This window comes from Megascapheus bottae, chromosome 9, assembly GCF_031878675.1.
Source record: "Megascapheus bottae isolate mThoBot1 chromosome 9, mThoBot2.hap1, whole genome shotgun sequence".
NCBI lineage: Eukaryota > Metazoa > Chordata > Mammalia > Rodentia > Geomyidae > Megascapheus > Megascapheus bottae.
Window position 1 is genome coordinate 50,917,250 of NC_143517.1, and position 23,736 is coordinate 50,940,985.

The 23,736-nt window shown below is 37.2% G+C and overlaps 1 protein-coding gene across 1 annotated transcript in view; it reads right to left on the reverse strand.

The window, feature by feature from the left end:
* Positions 1-1,071: 1,071 nt before the first annotated feature.
* Positions 1,072-23,736, reverse strand: part of Eif3h (eukaryotic translation initiation factor 3 subunit H) — a 79,271-nt gene continuing 56,606 nt past the window's right edge. The window contains exons 3-8 of the mRNA XM_090339302.1: positions 14,601-14,768; positions 13,024-13,123; positions 11,322-11,471; positions 5,570-5,690; positions 3,605-3,737; positions 1,072-1,344 (exon numbers count right to left, since the gene is read on the reverse strand). Coding sequence (XP_090195428.1) covers positions 1,247-1,344; positions 3,605-3,737; positions 5,570-5,690; positions 11,322-11,471; positions 13,024-13,123; positions 14,601-14,768 — 770 coding nt within the window. The 3' untranslated portion in view covers positions 1,072-1,246. The remainder of the gene's footprint in view (positions 1,345-3,604; positions 3,738-5,569; positions 5,691-11,321; positions 11,472-13,023; positions 13,124-14,600; positions 14,769-23,736) is intronic.

Consider the following 23,736-nt stretch of genomic DNA (forward strand, 5'->3'; position numbering starts at 1 on the left):
CTCTGAGTAGCTAGGGTGATAGGCATGAGCTGGCAGCAGCTGGCTGGTGTGGGATGGTGATCCTCTCCGAGCTTTTAAAGCAAAACTCAACTCTCAACACCTCACACTGGGGATAAGCTGCCCAGAGCATAATCTTTACCATGAAAGCCTAGCAAATAATGGCTACACACTACTGTACAGTATGCTTTACCTCCCTGGTAAACTTAACAGTCACAAGCATCCTAATATTCTTGTCTCCAAATTTCATCTCATCCGTGAGTCAGGAAAGTAAAGCAAGCAAAGAAAAATTAATACATGTTTTAATGAAGATGATAAATACTGGTTGTTGCTTGAAAGCAATGTCAGAAAAGGGATTCCTCAACTCTCATGACCTGTACTGTATCATATCATATCTCATCCATCCATCAGCAGGGCTTGAACTGAAGCTGTTTGCTCTACAACTTGAGCCATGCCTCCAGTCAGGCTTTGGACCCTATCAAGCTAGCTTGATTATCCACGTCCTTGGCTCCTGCATAGCTAGCAGTACAGGCTTGAGTTATCTCAGACCCAGCTTCCTCAATTCCATTTTATAATCCTCTGAAGGTCACTATCACCTGAAAGTCTGGTGAATATCTACCCCTGAAAACATTAAAAGTATTGATCTTTTTTTTCCCCTAAGGTATAACCTCCCTCCTAAATTTTCCTTCTCTATCTATGAACACTTGCCATTACCAAAATGTCTCATAGTATGGAAAGATAAATGAAAGAAGTAAATAGAACAGTATGTGCAAAATGAGTTGTTTCCACATAAGATATAGTCCTTCACAGAAATGACTCCAGGCCTAGGGACAGGGGCTGCTGAGTGAGCACACGAAAGCTAGCCTTCTGGGGAAGAACTTGGGAGCAGGAGACTACAAAAACAGACACCTGCCAGGGTTTCATGTTCCCTGTGACTGGTAACAAAGCAATGGATCCTGGTGAAATTTCTGGTCAATCTCTGTTTTAAACTTTTACTCAAGGTTCTAGTTAACTTTTGGAAATAAACAAGTATCAAAATAAACTAAACAAAATAAATACATACGACATCAAATGAACACTGTCAAGGTTTGATTTTATTATTGGCGAGAGATATTACAGCCAAAGACGGCAATGACATCAAAGGAATTTTCTGTGCTTTTCAAAATGTAAGCACAGTTCTCCCAAGAGCTGCCCTGGTGTGATGATCTCAAGAGTCCTCCAATAATCCTTGTCTGGAAGCTTCTTCTGCTCAGTTGTTATATTCTTGAAGAGCCTGGGCCATGAAGAGTTTGCCTAAGTTTTGGGCAGTGAACTCCTTGATGTTCTGGCAGTAAGTGTTAATCTGACCTGTGCATTTGACAAAGAGAGAGGCATAATGTTTCACAAATTGTAAAATGAGCTAGGCAAACTAATCAAATGAGAAACTCAGCAGAATAGTGAAATCATCAGTATTCTGCTTTGAATCAAAAATTTATAGTCAACTCAGTTTTTCTATAAGAAATATATAAAATATAATTTCTTTTGAAAGGGTATATTTCACTTTTAACCATGTAAGTACAGTTTTTCTAGGGTTTTAGTCAGAAGGCCATACTAGCTGTCAATCACAAAGAGGTGATTATGCAGATCAGGCCCAACTCGTCCTAAGCTAATGGAGAAGACAGCACTGACACCTCAGCAAACAGAGAGGAGAATAAAACCACACAATTGAAGATCAGCCAGACACAGCTGCTTCAGCAGCAAACAAGAACAACAGCTTTCAGTATGAGCTTTGGGAGAGTTTAAGCACCTTTCTCCTGAGCCAAGACTGAGCAAGACATCTAAGTCCTCTTAAGAACTGAGCTGAGGCATTTGTAATAATTAGTACAAACCTTGGACTCTCCTAGCAGAGAATTACAATAGCTCAAAACCTAGGTACAAAAGGCCATACAGGATGAGGCTAAATGAAAGGACCTCCAGGATATGGAAACAAGATCTATATAATGTGATTGTTGTTCTTAATGTACTATGTTATTTTATACCTTGTAACTGATATATTGTATATTATTTATTTGAAATAGGGTAGGGAAAGGAGGAAAACAAGATGAGGGGAGGGGGTGAGGGGAGGGAAAAGGGGACAAAAACATGAGAAGGCATAGCAATGTCTGCTAAGTAATGCACCTACTGTCTGGCGAATATAATATAACCCTTCTACTAATTACAATAAAAATGTATTAAAATAAACCTAGGCTGAGTCTGAGTCCGCTGCTTCATCAAGCAAGTCATCCAGTGAAACCGACATTTCTTGAAAATACAGCAGTATATTTGAATTGGTCCTTGTAGGAGTGGTATCTCAGTTTTTCAAAATTGATTTTTATGGACACCAAAATATTTTAAGAACTTTTAATTTTCACCTACTCAAACACACATCAATAGCATGAAGAAAATGTAAAAGACTACCATTTGTTGAAGCAAATTTTTACTCTGATTAATAAACTGCATTAGAATGAAATGGCATGTAACAATATTTCTATAGAAATTTGATATGGGCTAATTAAGAACATGGATAGCATACATTATAAATTATCTCTAAGTTGGTACAGTGGCTCACACATGTCATCCTAGCTACTCAGGAGGCTGAGATCTGAGGATCAAAGTTCAAAGCCAGCCTGGGCACTAAAGTCCTTGAGACTCTTATCTCCAATTAACCCCTAGAAAACCAGAAGTGGAGCTGTGGCTCAAGGAGTAGGGCAGTAGCCTTGAGCTGAAGAGCTCAGGTACAGCAACCAGGACCAGAGTTCAAGTACCACAACAGACCAAAAACAAACAAACAAACAAACAAACACCCCAAATATCTCTATAAGATGCAAGGACTCTACCGTTGAAAGGCAATTCCATGTAACTTATGGATGTGGCTGGGGTTGGGAAAGAGAAGAAGCAGTAGAAAGGAGTGACACTGATCAAGATGATTTACTTAAATGCCAACTCCTTTGTACATTTGAGGAGGCAGGGAGGGAGAGATGGAGGCGTTCTAAATATTAAGCATTCCCAGAAGAAGGTAATCCAGAATTATGCTCACATAATCAAAATCAAAGTACAGGCAATGTTTTATTTTTTATTTGTTTATTTATTTTTTTGCCAGTCCTCAGCTTGAGCTCGGCCTGAGCACTGTCCTTGAGCCTCAGCACCACTTCTGACTTTTTTCTATGTATGTGGTACTGAGGAATCGAACCCGGTCTTCGTGCATGCTTCGTGCAAGCACTCTACTACTAGGCCAAACTCCTGGCCCCAAGGGCAATGTTTTTAAGAGAAAAACTCTAATTCAAGTACCCAATATACACACTACCAGAGCAGATGATGAAAAGGGCTTGAACCATAAGAACTCTGCATTATGAGGTTATATAAACTTTTTTCCTTTGATTCCCTAAAGGATGAGTGTAATAAGGCATCCAATTCCCATTTTAGAAAGCCTATCATGCCATCTCTGAAATGCACATATACAAGTGAAAGCACTGAAAGGAATTAAGACATTTAAAATAGCCTAGTTATTATGGTCTACTCTGATGTCTGCCAATCTCTCCTGCTTCCCCAAGGAGGAGGGAAAGCAATGTGTCCTGTACCCCAACAGTACCTGCAATGAGCAGGGAATCCATCCTGGCAGGGGCCTGGAGTGGCTTGAAGAGTTTAGACAGGTCTTCCTCAGGGAGCGGGGGTTCCCCTCGACTCTGGCGCTGCATATTCTCCTGCTGGCGACGCTGCTGATACTAAAATCAAGGAGAAGATGAGTTGGTCATTTTTCCCTCAGTGTAAGGAGGCAAAAAGACTTGGCTCACAGCAAAACACCATGGTTCTGAATTCTAATCTTCACCTTATAAATGGCATTATCAGGTCACTTGCTTCTAAGAACCTAATCATGGCAATCATAGAAAAAAATTCTTTTCAGGGAACACTAGTGTCACTTATTCTATAATTAATGATACAGGAAATAAAATTGATTCTAGAATCAATAGAGAACTTAAGAAGCTGGTAATTCCTGAGTGAAAGGGTAACAATGGGATTTAAAAAAAATGCATCCTAACTAAGTAATGAATACCCATCTGAGAAATTCTCTCAATTTATCTCTCTAGATCTAAAGTAACAACTATTGCAGTGACTTTCTCTTTCTCATTACTGCTCTTCTTAACAAGCAATCATTTGTTTCACAGCTTTGTAGCAAAGAACTAATGCTAGCTCAAATATTCTAATTCCCATGACCCACTGAAGAGAAGGCAGGGATACACACAAAGACAGATTATGTTTTATATCTCAATTATAATTAAGAACTTAGACTTGAAGATGGCTCACAATTGCAGTGGAAATAATATCCCCCCACACAGCCTTTAAAATGAGCGTGCGTGTGTGTGTGTGTGTGTGTGTGTGTGTGTGTGTGTGTGTGTGGCGGGGGTGGGGGTGCATACAATGTAGGAAGAATGAGCAAATGTAGTCATTATACTCAATGTACATTATGTAAAAGCTAAAATATGTAGCTTGAGTAGGGAAACTTGGGGAGAAGAAAATGAACTTAGTATTAAGTTTCTCAGAATCAGAATCAGCAATGAAAATAGAAGAGATTTTTATATAAGAAGATACGTACATACGTATGCATAGTGTGTGGTGCTACAAATCATTACCCTTGCTAACCATTACCCTTTACTTCTTAAGCTTTGTGCCACCTTTTGCTTTTGTTGTTTCTTTGTTTCTTTATTTTTTCGGCAGGTTCTCATGTTTTTGGTCCAGGACCAGTCTCAAATGAGATCATCCTACCTCATCTTCCTGCATTGCTGGGATTACAAGTGTGATCTGGCATGCCCAACCCAGCAATACCTTGCTTAAAGTTGATGTCAGGGAGCACAGTCATATGTAATATACAACATGTTTTCACAATAAAAAAAAATTCTGAAATCAACTAACTTATGGATCAATGGCTACGGCCATTTTGAAACTGTAGTCCAAAAAAAAAATTTTATCAGAAAGTATGAAAAGCATGTGACCTTCAGGCAACAGAGGAAAGGTTAAATAGCCACATTAAATCTATGTTAGTATACATATACACATGTAAGTATGAATGTTTATGTTAATATAAAAATATTCACGCAATTCTAAGTTTGTATTATACTACCTAATTTCGTAGCAGTTGGTCTATTTCCTATCAAAATTGCTTGCTCCTAATCACAATCAATTGCTCAGTTTTTTTAAATGAACTTAGGATTGCTAACTATGCTGCAACGAGCCACTACCAAACCAATTACAGTTAGTAAAGAAATGAGCTGTGACACTCTGGAATCTCTTTACTTCTGATTTTCTAAATATATGTATCTCTTCTTTGCAAAACCTTGGCATTATACCCTAAGCTTAAACACACCAACTCTTTATGACAGGTGTTTTTAAGCACAATGTGCACACAATAGAAACATAGCACTAAAGAACAGGCTTTTAAAGTATGAGCTATTAGCTAACTAGCTAATACGTCACTGAAATAATTTCCAACATTCTGAAGATGACTCGAAGCAGAACGCAGGAATGGATGTACAGCTGTTGCATTCTCTGCAGTACGAACCTGATGCTTCTGCTGCTGCTGTTTACTGGTATTCCTCATGTAGGTGTTGTACTTTACTATGTCTTGGCTCATTTCATCCACTCTGTCCATCAGCAACTGCAGATTTTTCCCCAAATGGTTGCTGTAATGACAATGTGAATACACTGTCATGCCATTCTTAAATGTGGCTTTGCTACTACTGTAACAAAGACTAACTTCATCTCCTTTTTCTACAAGGACATGGGCACACATATACATAAAAGCAAGAGTAAAGGTGAATCTCATTTATAACACTGTAGCTCACATATAAAAACAATTCTATTGTGGTACTCCAAACTGAAGCAGTGGTGGCTTACCTGAGCGTAATGGTAGTAAGTATGGAGAAAAGTGAGAATTGAGAGACCTCAAAACACATAGGCAATTTTTACTTCATGTGGGGCATTACAGTGGCAACCAGCTGCTTATCATGGGCAGCCAGGAGATTAGGTATTTATGTTTACAGAGAAGAAAAGAAGACTGGGGGCTGGGAACACTAGAAATGAATGAAAATAAAACTAGTTAAAAGAAGTGGATTTTATACTAGGCGCTAGTGACTCGAGGCTGTAACCCTAACTATTCAGGAGGCTGAGATATGAGGATCAAAGTTTGAAGCCAGCCAAAACAGGAGAATCCATCAGGCTTGTATCTCCAATTAACTACCAGAAAGCTGGAAGTAGAGGTGTAACTCCAAGTGAAAGAGCAAAAAGGCCCTGGGACAGCACCTGAGATCAAATCCCCAAACTGATGAAAAACAACAACAAATGGATTTTAGTTGTAATCTCAAGAAAATTAAGAAATGTGGACTCTTTCTTAAATGGTACTACAGTAACTTTAGTTCAGTAATATGGTCTAATGACTTCACCTATCTAGGAATCAAGTGCTTCTTTTATATTAATTTTTCACATTTATCAGTAGTTTAAAAATTACTATGAATTTTGAAACATTATTCTTCAGAAATCAGCATTTACACTATTTCCTATTTTTTAGTAATTTGATTTAATCCACCCAGACTCAAATATTTGAACATATGGTACAGACTGAGGAAATAAAGTTTTTTCTGTGCTGAGAGTGTGGCCTTGTGGTAGAGTGCATGCAGCCCTGGGTTTAATTCCTTGGTACCACCTAAACAGCAAAAGCCAAATTAAAGGATAAAATTATATATACTATCATTATAAGTAAATGTAAGTGAAAGGAGAAATTAAGTAGATCAATTCAACATAGTGAAGAATTGCTCTAACAGAGATACAGCAAACTATAAAAAAAAAATGGGTTGTTGAAACCTTCTTCTATTATTTGGCACCAAATTTTGAATTGAATGTACCAGACAATGAAGGTGAATGGAATATTAAAGGTACTATATTGCTAGTAGCACTCAGACACCCTAGTATGAAAACATTTATAAAGAACCACACATAATTTAGCAGGCCAGAAGACAGCACAAGTGCAAAATCAGGCAAAAGAATTATGAAAATAAAGGAGACAACAGTCACAGTGTAAAGATTCTTGGAAGCTTGGAATGTAAGTTTGGATCTTATTCAAAACAAAAGAAACTAGCCAAGGATTTTAAGCAAAGGAGTAATATGAGAATCGAATTTGCATTTAGTAAGATCACTGCAATTCTGAGACAGGAAAAGCTAAAAGGAGGAAGTCAGTGGACTGGGAAAGTCATCAGGAAGAGAACTGATGAGGCCTGGCCTAAGGTAGCAGAAATCATGAAAATAGAATGACATCACTTGAAGAACATTGGGGAGACAGTCCCCGCCAAACACTGATATTTTAGGGGTGAGCTGTAGTTTCATACTCTTGAAGAAAGAGCTCCAGGAAGGAAGTCTTATGGCCAATATCAAATGCTGCTCTCACCCAGCAGTACAGTGAAAGGAAGTTTTTTAATGGTGAGAACGCTCACTACACAATGGAACACTACAGTATGGGCAAAGTGAAAAGAAGGAAACACAGAGATGGATAGAAAGTCCTATCCGGAAGTTTACTGTCTTTTTTGGTGCCAGTCCTGGGACTTGAAGAACTTGGGGCATGAACACTGTACACCTGAGCTTCTTTTCGCTCCAGGCTAGTACACTACCTCTTGAGCCCCAGTGCTACTTCTGTTTATTTCTGTGTATACGGTGCTGAGGAATCAAACCCACATCTTTGTGCATGCTAGGCAAGCATTCTACTGCTAAGCCACAGTCCTAGTTTATCTACATAACCAAAGAGAAAATGTAGCGGAAGGTGAAAAAACTAGATGGTAATATAATGGTTACAGGTATTTATTTTGTATTTCTAAGAGGAGGGAGTTTAAGCATGCACTGTGGCTCTTGTCTGTCATTCTAGCTACTCAGAAGGCAAAGATCTGTCTGAGGATTCAGTCCAAAACTAGCCTGCAAAGCTAGCCTCAAAGCTAACTCACAGAAAACTGAGAGACTAGAGAATCTTTTTTACAGTACCATTTCCAGCTTCTTCTGTGTATATGACACCAAGGAATTAAACCCAGGGCTTAAAGTACTCTATCACTAGGCCATGCTCCCAGCCCAAGAACAGAAACTCTTAACTCTAACCACCAAAACAAACAAAATTGGCTGAGATCTAGAAGAGTGTGGTGCAAAGCTAAACTCAGGCAGAAAAGTATGAGACTCTCAACCAACAAAAAGCTAAGTTGGAGGCGTGGCTCAGGAGGTAGAGTGCCAGCCATGAGTATAAAAGTCAAGCAAGATCTTAAGACTCTTGAGTTCAAGGCCAGTACTGGCACAAAATTAGAAGTAGTAGTAGTAATAGTAGTACAGTAGCAGCAGCTGTTGTTGTTGTGATTTTTAAAAAGGAAGAAAACAAAAAGAATCTTGAGAGCAAGGAAATGAAAATCTATGAGGAAGGAGGAGGCAGATCGATTGAGTGAGTTGCACAAGTCAAGACATGGTGAGGCTGGCCTGAGAGCACGGATCCTTTCATTTTCCCCAGTGAAAGAACTGACTCCCAGAGAGCTGCATTAAATATAAGAAATGCCATTAGTTTCACGGCTAGTTAAATAAGTCATGTGGTTTAGTAAGGAAATCAGGCAGAAGTAAAGCACATACCAATTCTGTGGCTGGAAAGACAAGATACTGAAGAAAACATAGAGGAGAATAACTGCCATATGCAATAAAAATCTGTTATTTGGACCAAGACTTTAAACGTTGGGAAGCTGGCTACAACAATTTTAGCAAATGAGAAAAGTACTAGTAAACCCAACCAAATGTCTTTTAAACTATTAATATTATGTGCTATAATTATAGGTAGAGCCAAAGAATACTGTGATAAACACATAAATTTTAAAGATTTCTTAACATTTGTAAATAATGTCCTTCAGAAATGTGACCATCAGAAACAATCAAAAAGCCACCCAATAAAGGCTCTAAGAAATTAACCTATTCACAGAAAATCAGATCCATTACCAAGGAGAAATTTTTAGAAGTTTCTTCTCCCCGCCTACCCCCCATCAGTTTGACTAGACTACTGAAACAGGGAGTTACTGTTAGGAGTTTCAGTAATACAGCCTTTCCTTTTATTGCCAAGGAAACAAAGAACTGAAAACAGATAACTTAAACAGATGTGAACCAGGACATGGAGTGCTAAGTCTGCTGTGGCTACAGTATCAATGCTTGCTTATTATCTACCATGTAGGATGTTCTGTCTTAGTTTATTTTTTTAAACTACAGAACATAAAAACAATTGTTTCTCATGCGTGAAAAGCTGGAAGGCTTCTGTTACATATTTTAATTAATAAAGGCTATTATGAAATAACCATAATAGAACTCTCATCTAATAAAAGTTAAAGTATTTTAAATGAAAGCAAGTACAGTATATCGTATGCACAGCATAGGTAAAGAACTGGTATCCACATATAAGCCAGGAAAGAAAATATCAATGAAATGTTTGAAGAGCTGCCTAAAAATGATTTCTGCTAAAGTTTCTTATATGGTAACTGGCTTCATCACCATCATTGAGTTATTAATGTTAGAAATTAAAATTAAAATGAATAAAAGATATATCAGTCTTTTAAAATAGCATTATACATTTGGCTCAATATAAGTCCACGAGTACAAGGTAACATTGCTTATAAGCTGCTTCACTGTATTTCTCTCCCAACAAGAATACAAGAAGAGCAAAGTGCCTCTCTATGTTACATAAAAATACGGAAGATACAATTAATACTTTTTAGAAGTTGGTTGCCGACACAAGCTGGGAGTATTCTCTACACCTACTGCTTTGAGCAATGAACACTGTAAGATCAACTTACAAATGAACGCTACATAAATTTAAGAGTTGTATTTGTTTTGTATGCTCAATAGAGAAAGCTCAAGAAAAGGTGAAGACGTGAATTACATAAGCAAAATTCTCATGCAGCAAATTGGAAATTACTTATTGTTTTATACTTAATATATCACATTGTACTTTGCATACTGAAAACAGTTCTTAGCTCAGTGCTTTAAATACAAGTGTTCCGAGTTTATTTTTAGCAACAAAGAAAAACATAACTTTTTAAAACGGACAAATTTAAAGACTATTAGGAATTTATATTAGCGATCAAACAGTACCCTCTTTGGTGCCAAATTAGCCTTGCTACCTGGCTGTATTATTTAGGCACCACATTTACCAGTTTCCACTTCACTGCTCTATCAAAGCTTTCTAATAGCCTTTATGATGAATACCTTAAACAGTGGCATTTCTGCCACAATCTGACCTTGTCTCTGGTCCTTCTTGGTTCATATTGGGGGAAGAACAATTTTAAAATGTTCTTTCCTTTTATTTTTGGTAAACAAGCTTCTAGCAAGGATAACTGGAAATTTGTCAAATAACAGAATTTCTGATGGTTGCTTGCGAAAATATAGTTTCTTCCAGCTATCAAATATATTGATTAGCTACTCTGATCATTTCCTTTTACATTGTAACCCTGCAGCCTGCCTCTTCTCATCAGACACATGCAAACACTAAAAATTTAAAAGGGCATTTAAGAGAACTGTGCATGTGACAGTACTCACATTTCAACTAAGAGACTGGGAGACTGGGTGGTAGCTTGGTGGCAGAACACTTGCCTAGCATGTGTGAGGCCTCCCCAGCACTTCCAAAAATACAACCAAACAATCAGAACAAGAAATTGAGACAGAAGAGACGAAACATTAATTTTATAAAGGAAACGATCTGGGAATTCTTCTGACAGTATTCTAGCAATTCTACCAACTAGACAGCAAAAGAAAGCAGTAAAACTAGAACAAAAAATCCCATTACCACTTAAAAAACAAAAAACTTTAGTTGCTCCTTAGAATAACTAGAAGTTTACTACTGAAAAATCTGTAATTTTATAAGCGCAATGCTAACAAATAAAAGAAAAAAATATTTCCATCTTTCTCCTGATCACTAGTAAATATCCAGGTATAATACCACAAGCCTCTCAGCATAGTGTAAATAATGTCCATCCAAATAAAAGCCCTCCCTAGCGGACACTTGCCACTTTATGGTACTAGTGATGCAGTAAAGGCAACAGTGAGTATTTCTTCCCATGATTACTATCCAAAACAATGTGATTACTTCTTCCACTTTATCAAGACTGATGGTCTACCTGGGATCTAAATAGGACCAGATAAATACTACATGCTATTGTTGATATGCTAGTAATTCTTTTTCTTGCTTCACTGGGGAAGTTATATAAAAGTATTTTTTGTAAATACTGATGAAAAAAGGACCTTTTGTGAGAGTCACTTACCTGCTAGCAAGACTGAGCAATTCATGTTTATCTGCTACAGCTGACTTCTTCTCAAGCTCCCACATTAAGACATTGATCAGATGTGAATTTTTAATTACAATCGGCACTTCTTCAAACATGTGCTCAAAGGTGATAGTTGCCTTTTTCAATCTGTAAAACATGTTAAAAAATACTTTCATGGCTGGGGCTGGGAGTTTGGCCTAGTGGTAGAGTGCTTGCTTAGCATGCACGAAGGCCCGGGTTAGATTCCTTGGTACCACATACATAAAATAACGCCGGAAGTGGTTCTAAGGCTCAAGTGGTAGAGCTCTAGCCTTGAGAAAGTCCAAGGACAGTGCTCAGGCCCTGAGCTCAAGCCTAGAACTGGCAAAACAAAATAAAAAATACTTTCATGGCTAAAAGTGAGGACTAAATGAAGTATTTCAAAAATTGCATCTCATCAGACATTCCCAAGATCTTTGTTTCATTAAAAGTGGGAAGGGGGAACTACAGTTTGAGCAACTAAAATTATGTGAATCTGAGCTGCAAGCAGAAAAGTTATTGGTTAAAATAACCGTTCATTCTTTGTAATATATCTTAAAATTTCATTGATACTAACATTTAAAGGTCTGCCAGGCTCCGTGGCTCGCTCTGTAATCCTAACTACTCAGGAGGCTGAGATCTGAGGATCCTGGTTCAAAGCCAGCCCAGGCACTAAGTCCATGAGACTCTTATGTCCAATTAACCACTAGAAAACCAGAAGTGGCACAGTGGCTCAAGAAGAAGGGAGGTAGGTAGCCTTGAGCTTAAGAGCTCAGGGACAAAGAGTTCAAGCCCCACGACCAACCAAAAAAAAAAAGTAAATGTCACTGTCACTGTCAACCATGCAACATAATGTACATCTAAATCACTTAAAATAAGTAACTCACCAGGAAAAATCCTAGATATTCCTCAAAAAGGTCATCTTTAAAGCACAATGAACTAAAAGATTAACAACTGGTGAAGAGTCACAAGACTCCACATTCAGCAGTTCAGAATGCAATTTCTCCTAGTTTCAATTCCACATTCAGAAATAATTCAGAGGTTAGCCTTTCTTTTAAAAATCCCTTCACTCTATGTTTTCTTAGGAGCCAAACTGCAAAATTGTCCTTCATAAAGTAAGCTACTAACCTTGATTTCCTAAGAAATATATTTTTACAATTAACAGAAAATTTAACATTTTTAAATACCAAATATTAAGTAAAAGCACAAAACTATTCCACCAATTAATTCCATGCCTATTTATTATCTGTAAAATTTCTAATGTCATATTTTTATTGAACATTTATATCTCCATCTATCTCACCTACCTCATGAAATAAAAGCTCATAAAACAAGACATGAGGGTCACAAGCGGAATGACAGACTCTACAATCTGACAGCTGCTGACCAGTGTTTCTAACTCCCTTTATTCCATATTTTATCCCTTTAAATACGGTAGCTAATTACTGCTCTGACTGAATTCACCCTGGGTGGGAACAGAAGAGACATTCCATACAGAATAATTTAAACATGGAAAGGGAAAGATCAAGTGGCACTTGGCATGCAGAAAACTACTATAGTCCACATGGCAAAACCATTACCACAACACAACCCAAGATTCAATAAATGTGGCAAACTGAAATCTTAAAAGAAAAGAAACCCAGTCCTTTACCATAATCCTCATGGGCCCACAAACACTTACGCTTCGGGGGAAAAATCTTTCTCTTTACAAACTTCCATCAGTTTAGGAGTCAGTCGGTATGCCTTTAGCGAGAGAGACCCTTGGGCAGTTTTTATGGGATCTTAAATGAGAAGCAAAAGAAATTGTGAAGAATTTTGTCACACCAATGCTCATTAACACTGGTTCTAGGCACATTGTTACTTATCACATACATACTCTTTGCCAAATAAAGGTCAAAATAAATGCAATCATGAGTTGAACATATTCAAACCATTTCAATAGTAAGGCAAAAGGTATTGACTCTTATGCTGATTATGATATGGAAAATACTTAAGATAGTTTCAGATCCACTCAAGAACCACTAATTTTGCTGCAAATTGAATACAGTATATACTCTATACTTCCTAAAATTAGAAAGTACTGGTGAACATAAAACAAAAAAATGCCACATGCATTTGTGTAGTTTTCATTCATCTAATTTTAAATTAATAGCCCAGCAAAAAATATGAGCCCATCCTCATTATCATGTGCATTATTTCTTAGTTTAAGCAGATTGTAAAAACAAAACCACAAAGTCAAAGTGCTATCACACAAGTATCTTTTTTAGTTTTAGAGAAACAAATTTTGTCAGAAGTAACTGCTTAAACCACTTGTGAGTACGGGAGCTTAGCGCTTGCGGCATGATAATGGCTCTGGCATGCCAATGTTCGCCTAAAATCTGTGTTAACATTCATGTTGTCTGAAACTTAATGCAGTGAAACTTTTAGCAATAGGTGATAAAATGAAAACCAAAATAGATTGAAACAAGTGGAAAATTCATCAAGGTCTGATGATGCAATGTTTCCAGCCAATATAAGTACACTTTAACAACTTGTTCTTTACTGTAATCCAATTGTTAACATACTGAAACAATTTGGGGGCAGCTCATAAGATTGATCGTATTCATTAATATTTTTTCTGACAGATACTCAGGACGTTACATTTACTTCTCAGCTGGAAACTATATGCAAGTCTGCCAGATATGGCAAACTGTGAGTGTTTGGGGAGGGGGAAGGCTATAAAGCTGTTAAATTGCCTACAGTTCTGATACAGCACAGAACATCTGGTCTGGAGAGCTTGAGGAAACACCATTAAATAGGCCGAAAAGAAAAAAATCTTTGTGCTAAGAAACAGTCCAGGTTTTGTATGCTGCTGTCAGAGGTATAAAAAAAAAACTTGGCACACTATGTTATGATTGGTCAGTCACGTACAGAGCCAGACACTCCAGCAATCGGGGTTTGTTAGACATCTGGTCTAGTTCCACCAGCCCCTTCAATGAGGGAGGGGAGATGGGAGGAATAAAAATGAAGCAGCTACTCCAGCATTCCAAAATGTACACATCAGGGCTCTGATAGCAAGAAAAATAAACAGAAAGAAGGAAACCCTGTCTAGACTTAGCTGCTGCTGAGGCTGCTGCAGAAACAGGGTTGGTATTTACTTGAGAAGGCCTGCCAGGCTCACCTAAGAGGCAAAGCGGGGAGAGGAGGAGACAGAAAGCAAAAAATAGTAGGAATAATATTAAGGGAAGAGAAGAATAAATAAAGGAACCTCCTACTAACCATAAATGAGAACGACAGATTCTTCAATGGCATGTTGGTAACTGAACTGGGAATCCAGAAGTGCCCGGGTGACAAAAGAGCCATAATATGTAGACTGGTACCAGCCCACATGGAGATGGTCGATGTTTACATGGCGAAGGCTCCGCATCATTTCCATCTGATACTGGACTAAATGACAGAGAAGGGAATAACACTGTTTTATGATACCACCAACACTGAAAATAAGCTTCTTAAACACAAATATCTAACAAAGCCACTCTAACTAGACTCAGGGATTTTGCTGCAAATCAAATATATCACACACTCTATACATCCTATGCATTAGAAGGGAAGTTATGAAAAATGTAAAATACAAACAACAAAAGCCAAACACATTTGTGCAGTTTTCATTTACTTAATTTTAAGTGAAAAGCCCAGAAAATCTAAACCCATCCTAATGACCACTGTTCATATCTAACGTCTAACAAACATGTAGCTGTTATCTATAATGAACAGGTTTTCAGGTATTAAAAACCACTCCACATTAAGAGGACAAAAATAAGCTTGATGCTTTTCTTTCATCAATGAAAAAAATCTGTAAAAAAAAAAGGTATTCAAGATACAACATTAATGTATTGCTCTAAATAAGTATTAGAAGTAGTTAAATTTGTTTTTTAAATCCTAAAAAATAGTATATATTTAAGGAAAAGTCTTTATAATTAGTAAACTAGTTGGTTTTAAGACATTTCAACTGGATTAATAAGTGAGAATAATTATCAATCTCTTCAAAACAGCTTTCAGAAATGAGACATTTAAAATCATCAAGAAAACTACAATATAACAATCAACCACAGGAAATAGGCTATAGGATTTAAAATACAAGAATTCACTTTTTCCTTCATCTGGTGCCCCCTGCTGCATACGCTAAATTTTAAAAAGAATTGGTTTTTTTCCTCTATGTGTTCTTTGTGTTAATAACGAACGCTATTTTCCTTCTAGGAAAGAATGATAGTTTATAATTACCACATGTAGAATGACTTTTACCTTTGGCAAATTAATACTGTATATACCTTATTAGTTTAAAGCGATACTAAAAAAGGAGGTACACACTGGCAATGTAATGAATGCATGACAATGCAGAATTGACCATGTTTGAGTAACTCTGAATCTAAAAATTTCATTTTTAAACACTTCATCAGGTTTTAGTAAAATTGAAAGTTTATGTCTATTATCCCTTTAGATATAGTACTATGCTTTTACAAAGAAAACAAGACTCAGGATTAGAAACATTTTTTTAATAAAGCTTTCATCAGCTGTAGTCTTATTTTTCAACACTCTTTACTACAGAGAAATTACAAGTCTGAGAGGATTAATTTTTAAACCCATGGAGAAATTAAAACAGAAGTGAAAGATACATTACCATCAAGATATACTCTACTCTGAAAATGATTCATTTATTCAAAAAGTGTAAGTGTTAACAAAAAGGAGGTTTGGCTAATATTATCTCTTAAGTTGTCTATTTGGGAGGAGTAGTGTGAAGGGATCAGGCTTGAACTCGGGGCCTCAAGTTCTTGTTGAGATTTTTTTCACTTGTAACTGATACTCTATCACTTGAACCACGTCTCTAATTCTGACTTATTTAGGGCTAACTGAAATTAAAAAAGAAAAGAAAAAGAAAAACAGACCTTTACCTGCAAACCATGATTCTCAGAACTCAAGCTTTTCCTTCTGGATAGCTAAAATTGTTTATTTTTAAGGAGACAAGGTGATATTAATAGATAATTTTATATGCCATATCAATATTTTACATATTTATAATGAAATGTGAAATCAAAGTCTTATAGCCTAGGTGATACTCTTAGTAAGTATTAAAACTATCCAGGCCAGGGCCAGGAGTTTGGCCTAGTGGTAGAGTGCTTGCCTAGCATGCATGAAGACCCAGGTTCGATTCCTCGGTAACACATACATAGAAAAAAGCCAGAAGTGGTGCTGAGGCTTAAGTGGTAGAGTGCTAGCCTTGAGAAAGTCCAAGGACAGTGCTCAGGCCCTGAGCCCAAGCCCAGGACTGGCAAAAAAAAAAAAAAAACTATCCAGGCTGGATATAGCTTAGTGATATAGCATTTGCCCAGTATGGATGAGGTTCTGGGGTACAATCCCAGCATTGTAATAAACCACAACTTTCATAACCTATCTTATACATACTCGACAGTCTGAAGCAATATAAAATGAATATTGTTAAATATAAAGTATCCTCAATATTTTTATCTCTAACATATAAGACAATAGATTTATGACAACCATATAAATTTAGAATTAGTACAGTTGCTGTTTTCTGTTATACAATTCTATTAATCTCCCAAATCAAAGTAGTCTCAGATTTGAGTAGTGAATTTTAATCAAATTAACTTATAAAAAGTGTGTATATGTAAGGAACTAGGATTTGAACTATGGGCCATTATACTTACTAGGTACTATTCTATCACTTGAATCACATCACCAGCTAAAGTTCTAATCTTCTAAAGTCGGAGTTGAAACTAAATTTGCTGTGTTTAAAGGAAAGGAGAGGAAGAGATGGAGATTGCCAAATGATTGATAGGACAAATAAAGTTTTATGGAATAAATTAGTATTTGCTAAATATCTGTTAGTATGAAATTTATCTTTTCAGATAAACAGAGGTTGGGATCTACCAACTTGGAATAGCAGCAAAAACAAAAGACTTGGAATCTAGAGGTGAAGCTTCTCATTCCAGCTCTGACATTTCCCCTGTGGAGATCTTGCTGTCCAGTTAATGATTCTTCTCTCATGTTTAGCTTTCCCTTCATTGAAGACATCTGAAAAGTCATCCTAGCCAAAATGCCAGACTCCACATTGTACACTGGATATGCTAATTACAGACAATGATGTGCCTATTAGCTAATGCTAGAGTGTGCAGCCCACATGATGATTTAAGTCTAGATCCAAATATTCTAAAATCATGCAACAATTTCCCTCAATAACTAAATAAAACAGATTTTTACATGAGGCTAAAAAAAAAAATCCAACCTCTATAGGGCAAACCTCCTTCTTACTCAACAATCCTATTTTATACCACTTCCCCCCTTTCCCCTGCCACCATACCCCAATAAAGACATGAATGAAAATGAAGTGTTTCTCTAAACTGCACACTTGTCATGGATGTTGAAGACTACATCCCACAGCCCACTCAATGTATAGATAACTTGGGCTATAACAAATACAATTCTGAGGAGTGATGAGTAGAGATCAGACCTACATTCCTAAGAATTGAGAACATGTCCATTTTTTTTTCTACAACTTAGAAAACATACTTCACCTGGAAAAGTTCTAAACATACTATTTATAAATTATGAGGGTTTTCAGGTCACCTAAATATCTTAGATGAATGTAAAATTAAAGGTAAAAAGGAACAGGTAAACCTGTAAAATTTTAAAATCCTCAAATCTCAGCACTTAGGAGGCAGAAGTGAGACTATCGCAACAAAAAAATAATTCAAAGTATTGACTTTCCACTATTACATAATAAAAACTTGCACTGGGCCTACACTATGTAAAGTTTTAGGATATTCTCTGGGTAGACTATCACCCCACTTAATTTTAAGAATTAGAAAATTTTTTAAAGCCAACATTAAACAGTCCAGTGTGGAGCTAGAAGCATTGCTCAGTGGTAGACTGCCCAACCAGCAAGCATCAAGCCCCGTTCAAACCCTCTATATGCCCTCTTATGGCAGTGTCACATAGAGAAAGGAGGAACCAAAAGTAAGCCTGGAAAAGGAGGGCATACAGGTGCTAGTGCTCAAAGTGAAGCAATAGTATATGCAGACCCGGTGTCACAATATACGTGGCTTGAGGAGGTAAATTTTTTTTGGGAGGGGTGGGGAGAGGAGGCCAGTCCTGAGCTTGAGCTCAGAGCCTGAGCACTGTCCTTGGACTTTCTCAAGGCTAGAGCTCTACCACTTGAGCCTCAGCATCACTTTCTCTATGTATGTGGTACTGAGGAATTGAACCCAGGTCTTTGTGCATGCTAGGCAAGCACTCTACCACTAGGCTAAACTCCCGGCCCCTGAGGAGGTCAATTTGATTCAACTTTTCTTTTAAAGAAACAAGCTAGAGACAAGCTAAGGAACATAATCCACAACTCATAACTAAGCCATGTGAACTTATTTTTGAAGACTATAAGCCATATTCTCATTCTAGTGCTGAGGAGACATAGGTTTCTCATTTATCTATAGTTTTTATTCTCTGACCAAATTCTTCAGAAAGTACAAAACCCCTGATTAGAAAAGAAAAAAGAAAGTTCCAGATAATGGGGTGGAGAGTGGCCTAGTGGTAGAGGGCTTGCCTAGAATGCATGAAGCCCTAGGTTCCATTCCTGGGTCGGACACACACACACACACACACACACACACACACACACACACACACACACACACACACACACACACACACACACACACACACACACACACACACACACACACACACACACACACACACACACACACACACACACACACACACACACACACACACACACACACACACACACACACACACACACACACACACACACACCTGGAAATGGTGCTGTGGCTCAAGTGGTAGAGTGCTAGCCTTGAGAAAGCCCAAGGACATTGCCCAGGCCCTGAGTTCAAGCCCCAGGATTGGTTTAAAAAAAAAAAAGTTCCAAATAAAACGAAGTATAAGACACTTAATAGACAATCCCCACTTAATTGTCTCAAAGACAAATGGAAGTCTCATGCCACATCAGACAGCAGCTCAGAAATGGCAACTTGCAGCCCACATGCAGGAATGGATAAGTGAATTTGATTTACTTCCTCAAATGCAGCAATCTTTTTCTTTTTTTCTTTTCTTTTTTCTTTTTTTTTTTTTGGCTAGAGTTTAAAAAGTGGATATAAATAACAGATATGGTTCAATATTACCAAGTGGGTTACACCTAGGAAGAAGTTATAGCCAAAGAAACAAGGGGGAGGATAAAGATTTAAACAAACAAACAAAAAACAAAATAAAACAAAGCAAGAAAGATCCTAACCACTGCTTTGGTTGTGGTGAAAGTCAATGAAGAGTGAAAGTCAATGAAGAGTAAATTTTACAATTTAGGGGGGAAAGGAGTTTGGGGCAGAAGAGCAGGAGAAAATGAGGGAGGGGGTAATATTGTTCAAAAAGAAATGTACTCAAGCTAGGCCTGGCAGCTCACACCTCTAATCCTAGCTACTCAGGAGGCTAAGATCTGAGGATTGCAGTTCAAAACCAGCTCCATCACTAAAGAGTGTGAGACTCTTACATCCCATCAATCACTAGAAATGGGGGGTGGGGCTGTGGCTCAGGGGTAGGGCAGTAGCCTTGAGCTGAAAAGCTCAGGAACAGTGCCGAGGCCCAGAGTTCAAGCCCCATGAGGGGGAGGGGGAAGGGGAGAGAAAGAAAAAGAAATACACTCATTACTTAGGTAACTGTAGTCCCTCTGCATATTACCTTCACAATAAAATTTAAAAAAGAAAAACTAACATCAATATACATACAGTAGCATCCAATCTATAGATCTTTACATTTTGTCAAGTGCTCTAATTATCTTTAAAAGAAAAAAACAAATAAAATAAATTTTAGAGAAAGAAAGAAACAAGCATCTCACTGGCAACTGTGCAATGTTTATCTGGGGTTGATTTTATAGCATGATTTTATAAAAATTTTAACTTTAATAGATTCCCTTATACCTTTATTGCTAAGTTCTTCTACTTAATGGAAACACAAGCAACAATTTCAACCAGTGACATTCACTTCTGATTTAATGATTAAATCGCCTGAGAAATTTTCCCAAATATGAATGGAAAGAAGAAAATGTTTGGAGAACACTGTTTAAAATTTAGGATAAAGTTAAAACAGAAGATCAGAACTGTGTAATGAGAAGTTTAGGGAACAATCTTTTAAGCATTCTATCATTATTATTAAATGTCATACTGAGGAGAAACAGCAAGCAACAAATGAATTATAAAGAAATTGGTAGTATACTACTAAACCAACTCAAACTAATAATACAAAGTACTTTAGGTCTAGAAGGATTATACAATGAAGAATAAGTTTCACAAATCTCCTTAGCCCCTGTAACTCTATCTTAATTGTCTAAGCCCTACTCCCAAGCAAAGAAAAGCCTGGTTTAACAACACTGAAAACCCCATTGGAGTATGGCACCAGTGTAGTTATATGCACCTTTTCAAAGTATCTTCTAGGCACAAACAGTCCAATTTAGTGCCTAGAGCTAAAACTTTCCTGAGGCAAAATACTCAAGAAGTAAATCTACTGTATTTGTTGGGCTTTCTCGTTTCAACTTTAAATATAAAAACACTGGAAATTATGTTGTCTTCAATTTAAATATTTTATTTGGTGTAACACTGGCAGCCAGAGTTTGAAGAACATTTAACCAGTTTATGATCACCCTTTAAAAAACTTTTTTTTATTTAGCCCTCAGGAAACAACAGCTTTTCACTATATTAGAGGACCAGGAACTGAAACAGTTGGATAGCTACGATGTGCTGAGTCACAAAGTAAAGCCAAAGCATCCTCACAATCAAAAACTGTCAAATAGATTGGGGGTGGGGGGGAGGTGAAGAAATCTTCTATTGATGATTAGGGACTCAGAGCAAGGTAATGTAAAGGTTAAAAACAAATGGGGGGGGGGGAGGGACCTGCAATCCTAGTTACTCAAGGGGCTTAAATCTGAGAAGATCTTAGCTCAAAGTCAGCTAGCTAAGCAAGCCCATGAGATTCTTATCTCCAGTTAACCAACAAAAGGTCAGAGGTAGAGCTGTGACTGAAGCAGTAGTGTTCCCCTTTAGCAATAAAGCTCAGGGACAGTACCCCTGAGTTCAATAGGCACAAATACAAACAAGAATAACAAAGCCAAGACCTATTCCCTTATTTAATGACAATATAGATGACAGGTGGGTAGAAAGAGAGAGATCACCTGGAAAAAAAGAGAGATAGGAGAGGGGGGGAGGGAGAGACAGAGAAAGACAGAGAGAGAGAGAGACACTACCCAAGTAAGCAATGATTTTCTGCTAAGTGGTGTGCATATGCTATCTAATTTTATTCTTCACAGTAACAACTATTAAAATATTTTTAGAAAAGCTGTATACCACAACTCCAACCTCACTATGACTTAAGAATGATTCTAAAGTCCAGGCAACAACTCATTTAGAAAACTTCATTTAAGGATTAGTGTAGAGTAACTTCTTACAACAAAACATAGAGTACATATACAACAGAAATGTCTGAGTGCCTAAGTTTCCAGAGACTCAATTTGTATTTAGCTTGATCACTAAAATGAGCAGTAATTTAGCACTACTAGTTAGGATTCTTAAGTGATAAAACTCCCCTCAAAGACCTCTAAATCTTTTAGTTGATAATTATCACAAATACATAATCAAATTCCTAAAACACTGCATTTCATGAAACTTGAGCTGAGACTACACTGTAATTAAATGTTGGCTCAGATCAAAGATGACCTCCAGGAACACATCAAGCAAGCAAACAAACAGACCAGAGAAATTACACACTGGGTAGCTAAGAAACAAAACTCAATCAGGAGGTGCAAATAGCTTAAAAGGCAAGCAAACAAAACCCTACAACTTCCTGAATCAAACCAACCATTTCAACAAATATGACAGGGTAGCAGAATGCATAAAAATCTGCTATCTCTTATGGTATGGTGCTCTAGCGGGGACCCTAAGGAAAACAATTACAGGCAAGTGCCATGGGACATACTAGTGAGTGCTCACAAGCTGTGGCTGTGAAGGCTCTGCGCCATTATTTAACAGGACAAACTTTATTCTATGCTTTCTTTTCCACATCAGACTTTCTGCCAAGCTGCACATACGTTTCAGGCAATGTTCAAAGCTAGTAGCAGATGTAGATTTAAGCAAACAGAATGTGCATTTGAAAAAACGAATTAAATAGTCTACTTTGGGTGGTGGAGTGAATTATGGAATGTACATATTTCTCAAAACTTCCACATTCACTTCACCCTGTCTGTATCATGGATTCATCCCCCGTTTCAATTAATACATCTGTCATAATGCCACTCCTTTGACTGCTTAAGAATTTGCTAACAGTTCACATTTACATAATAAAATGTCCAATATAAATTGTACTCTACTTACAAATTGTTCTGCCTATTTAATGATAAAAACCGCTTTTGTAATGGGTGGTTACATTTATTTTTTAAAAAGTATTTGTGGGTTTCAGCAGAATTATTAACATCATGTTGTTATGGATAAGGAAACAGAACTAGGAGTGGGAAGGTAGTCCTTTGACTTTATCTTTCAAAATAATCAAGTGCTGGGACAATAACTAGAAATGGGTTTCTTGGGGTTTCAATGTTTAATAAACCGATTTATATCCTGTATCATATATTACTTTCTAAACCAAATTATTAAGCACTGTCAAGAAATCCTATATGCGAGTTGTACATATGTATGTATTCGTGTCCTAGGCAATAAAAACATATCCACGTAAGTGAAGGACAGAGAGCTACTAGGGAGTAAATTCTATGTCATTTGATACTTGAATACACATAAAGTTGAATTTACCTGATGGAGCCAGGAACCTAGATTCCTCACCAAAAAAAGCTGACACATAAAGGGAGCTTACTGACCATTGCTGTAGCTTGACACAATCAGGAACATGGTATATATGATACCAAATTAGAATCTCTGGGTTTACTGAAAAAGAAGTTAGCCAACTCTTGCATGAGGATTTGTCATAGTTACAATTGTTTACAATGTACAACATGGAGTATTGGCAATATTCTGAATGTTTGAAAAGCCGATGGCTGATGCAATGAACTAGAAACATTTATTAGAAAATTAGATAGGACAGGGAGATGACATTGATCAAGATGCAATGTACTCATCAATTAACAGGTTGAACTGAAATCTCTGTGCCACTATGTGAACAAGAGGACAAAAAGATCACTGCTTGACAGTACTGTTTCCAGCTTGCACACAGAAGTGTATTGATAGCTCACAAAAATCATTAAGTCCAGGGTACCACCTGGTTAAAAGCCAGAAAAACTACAATGTTATCTTCTAAAATGTGCCTGATTTAATACGGCTGCCCACTGAACAGA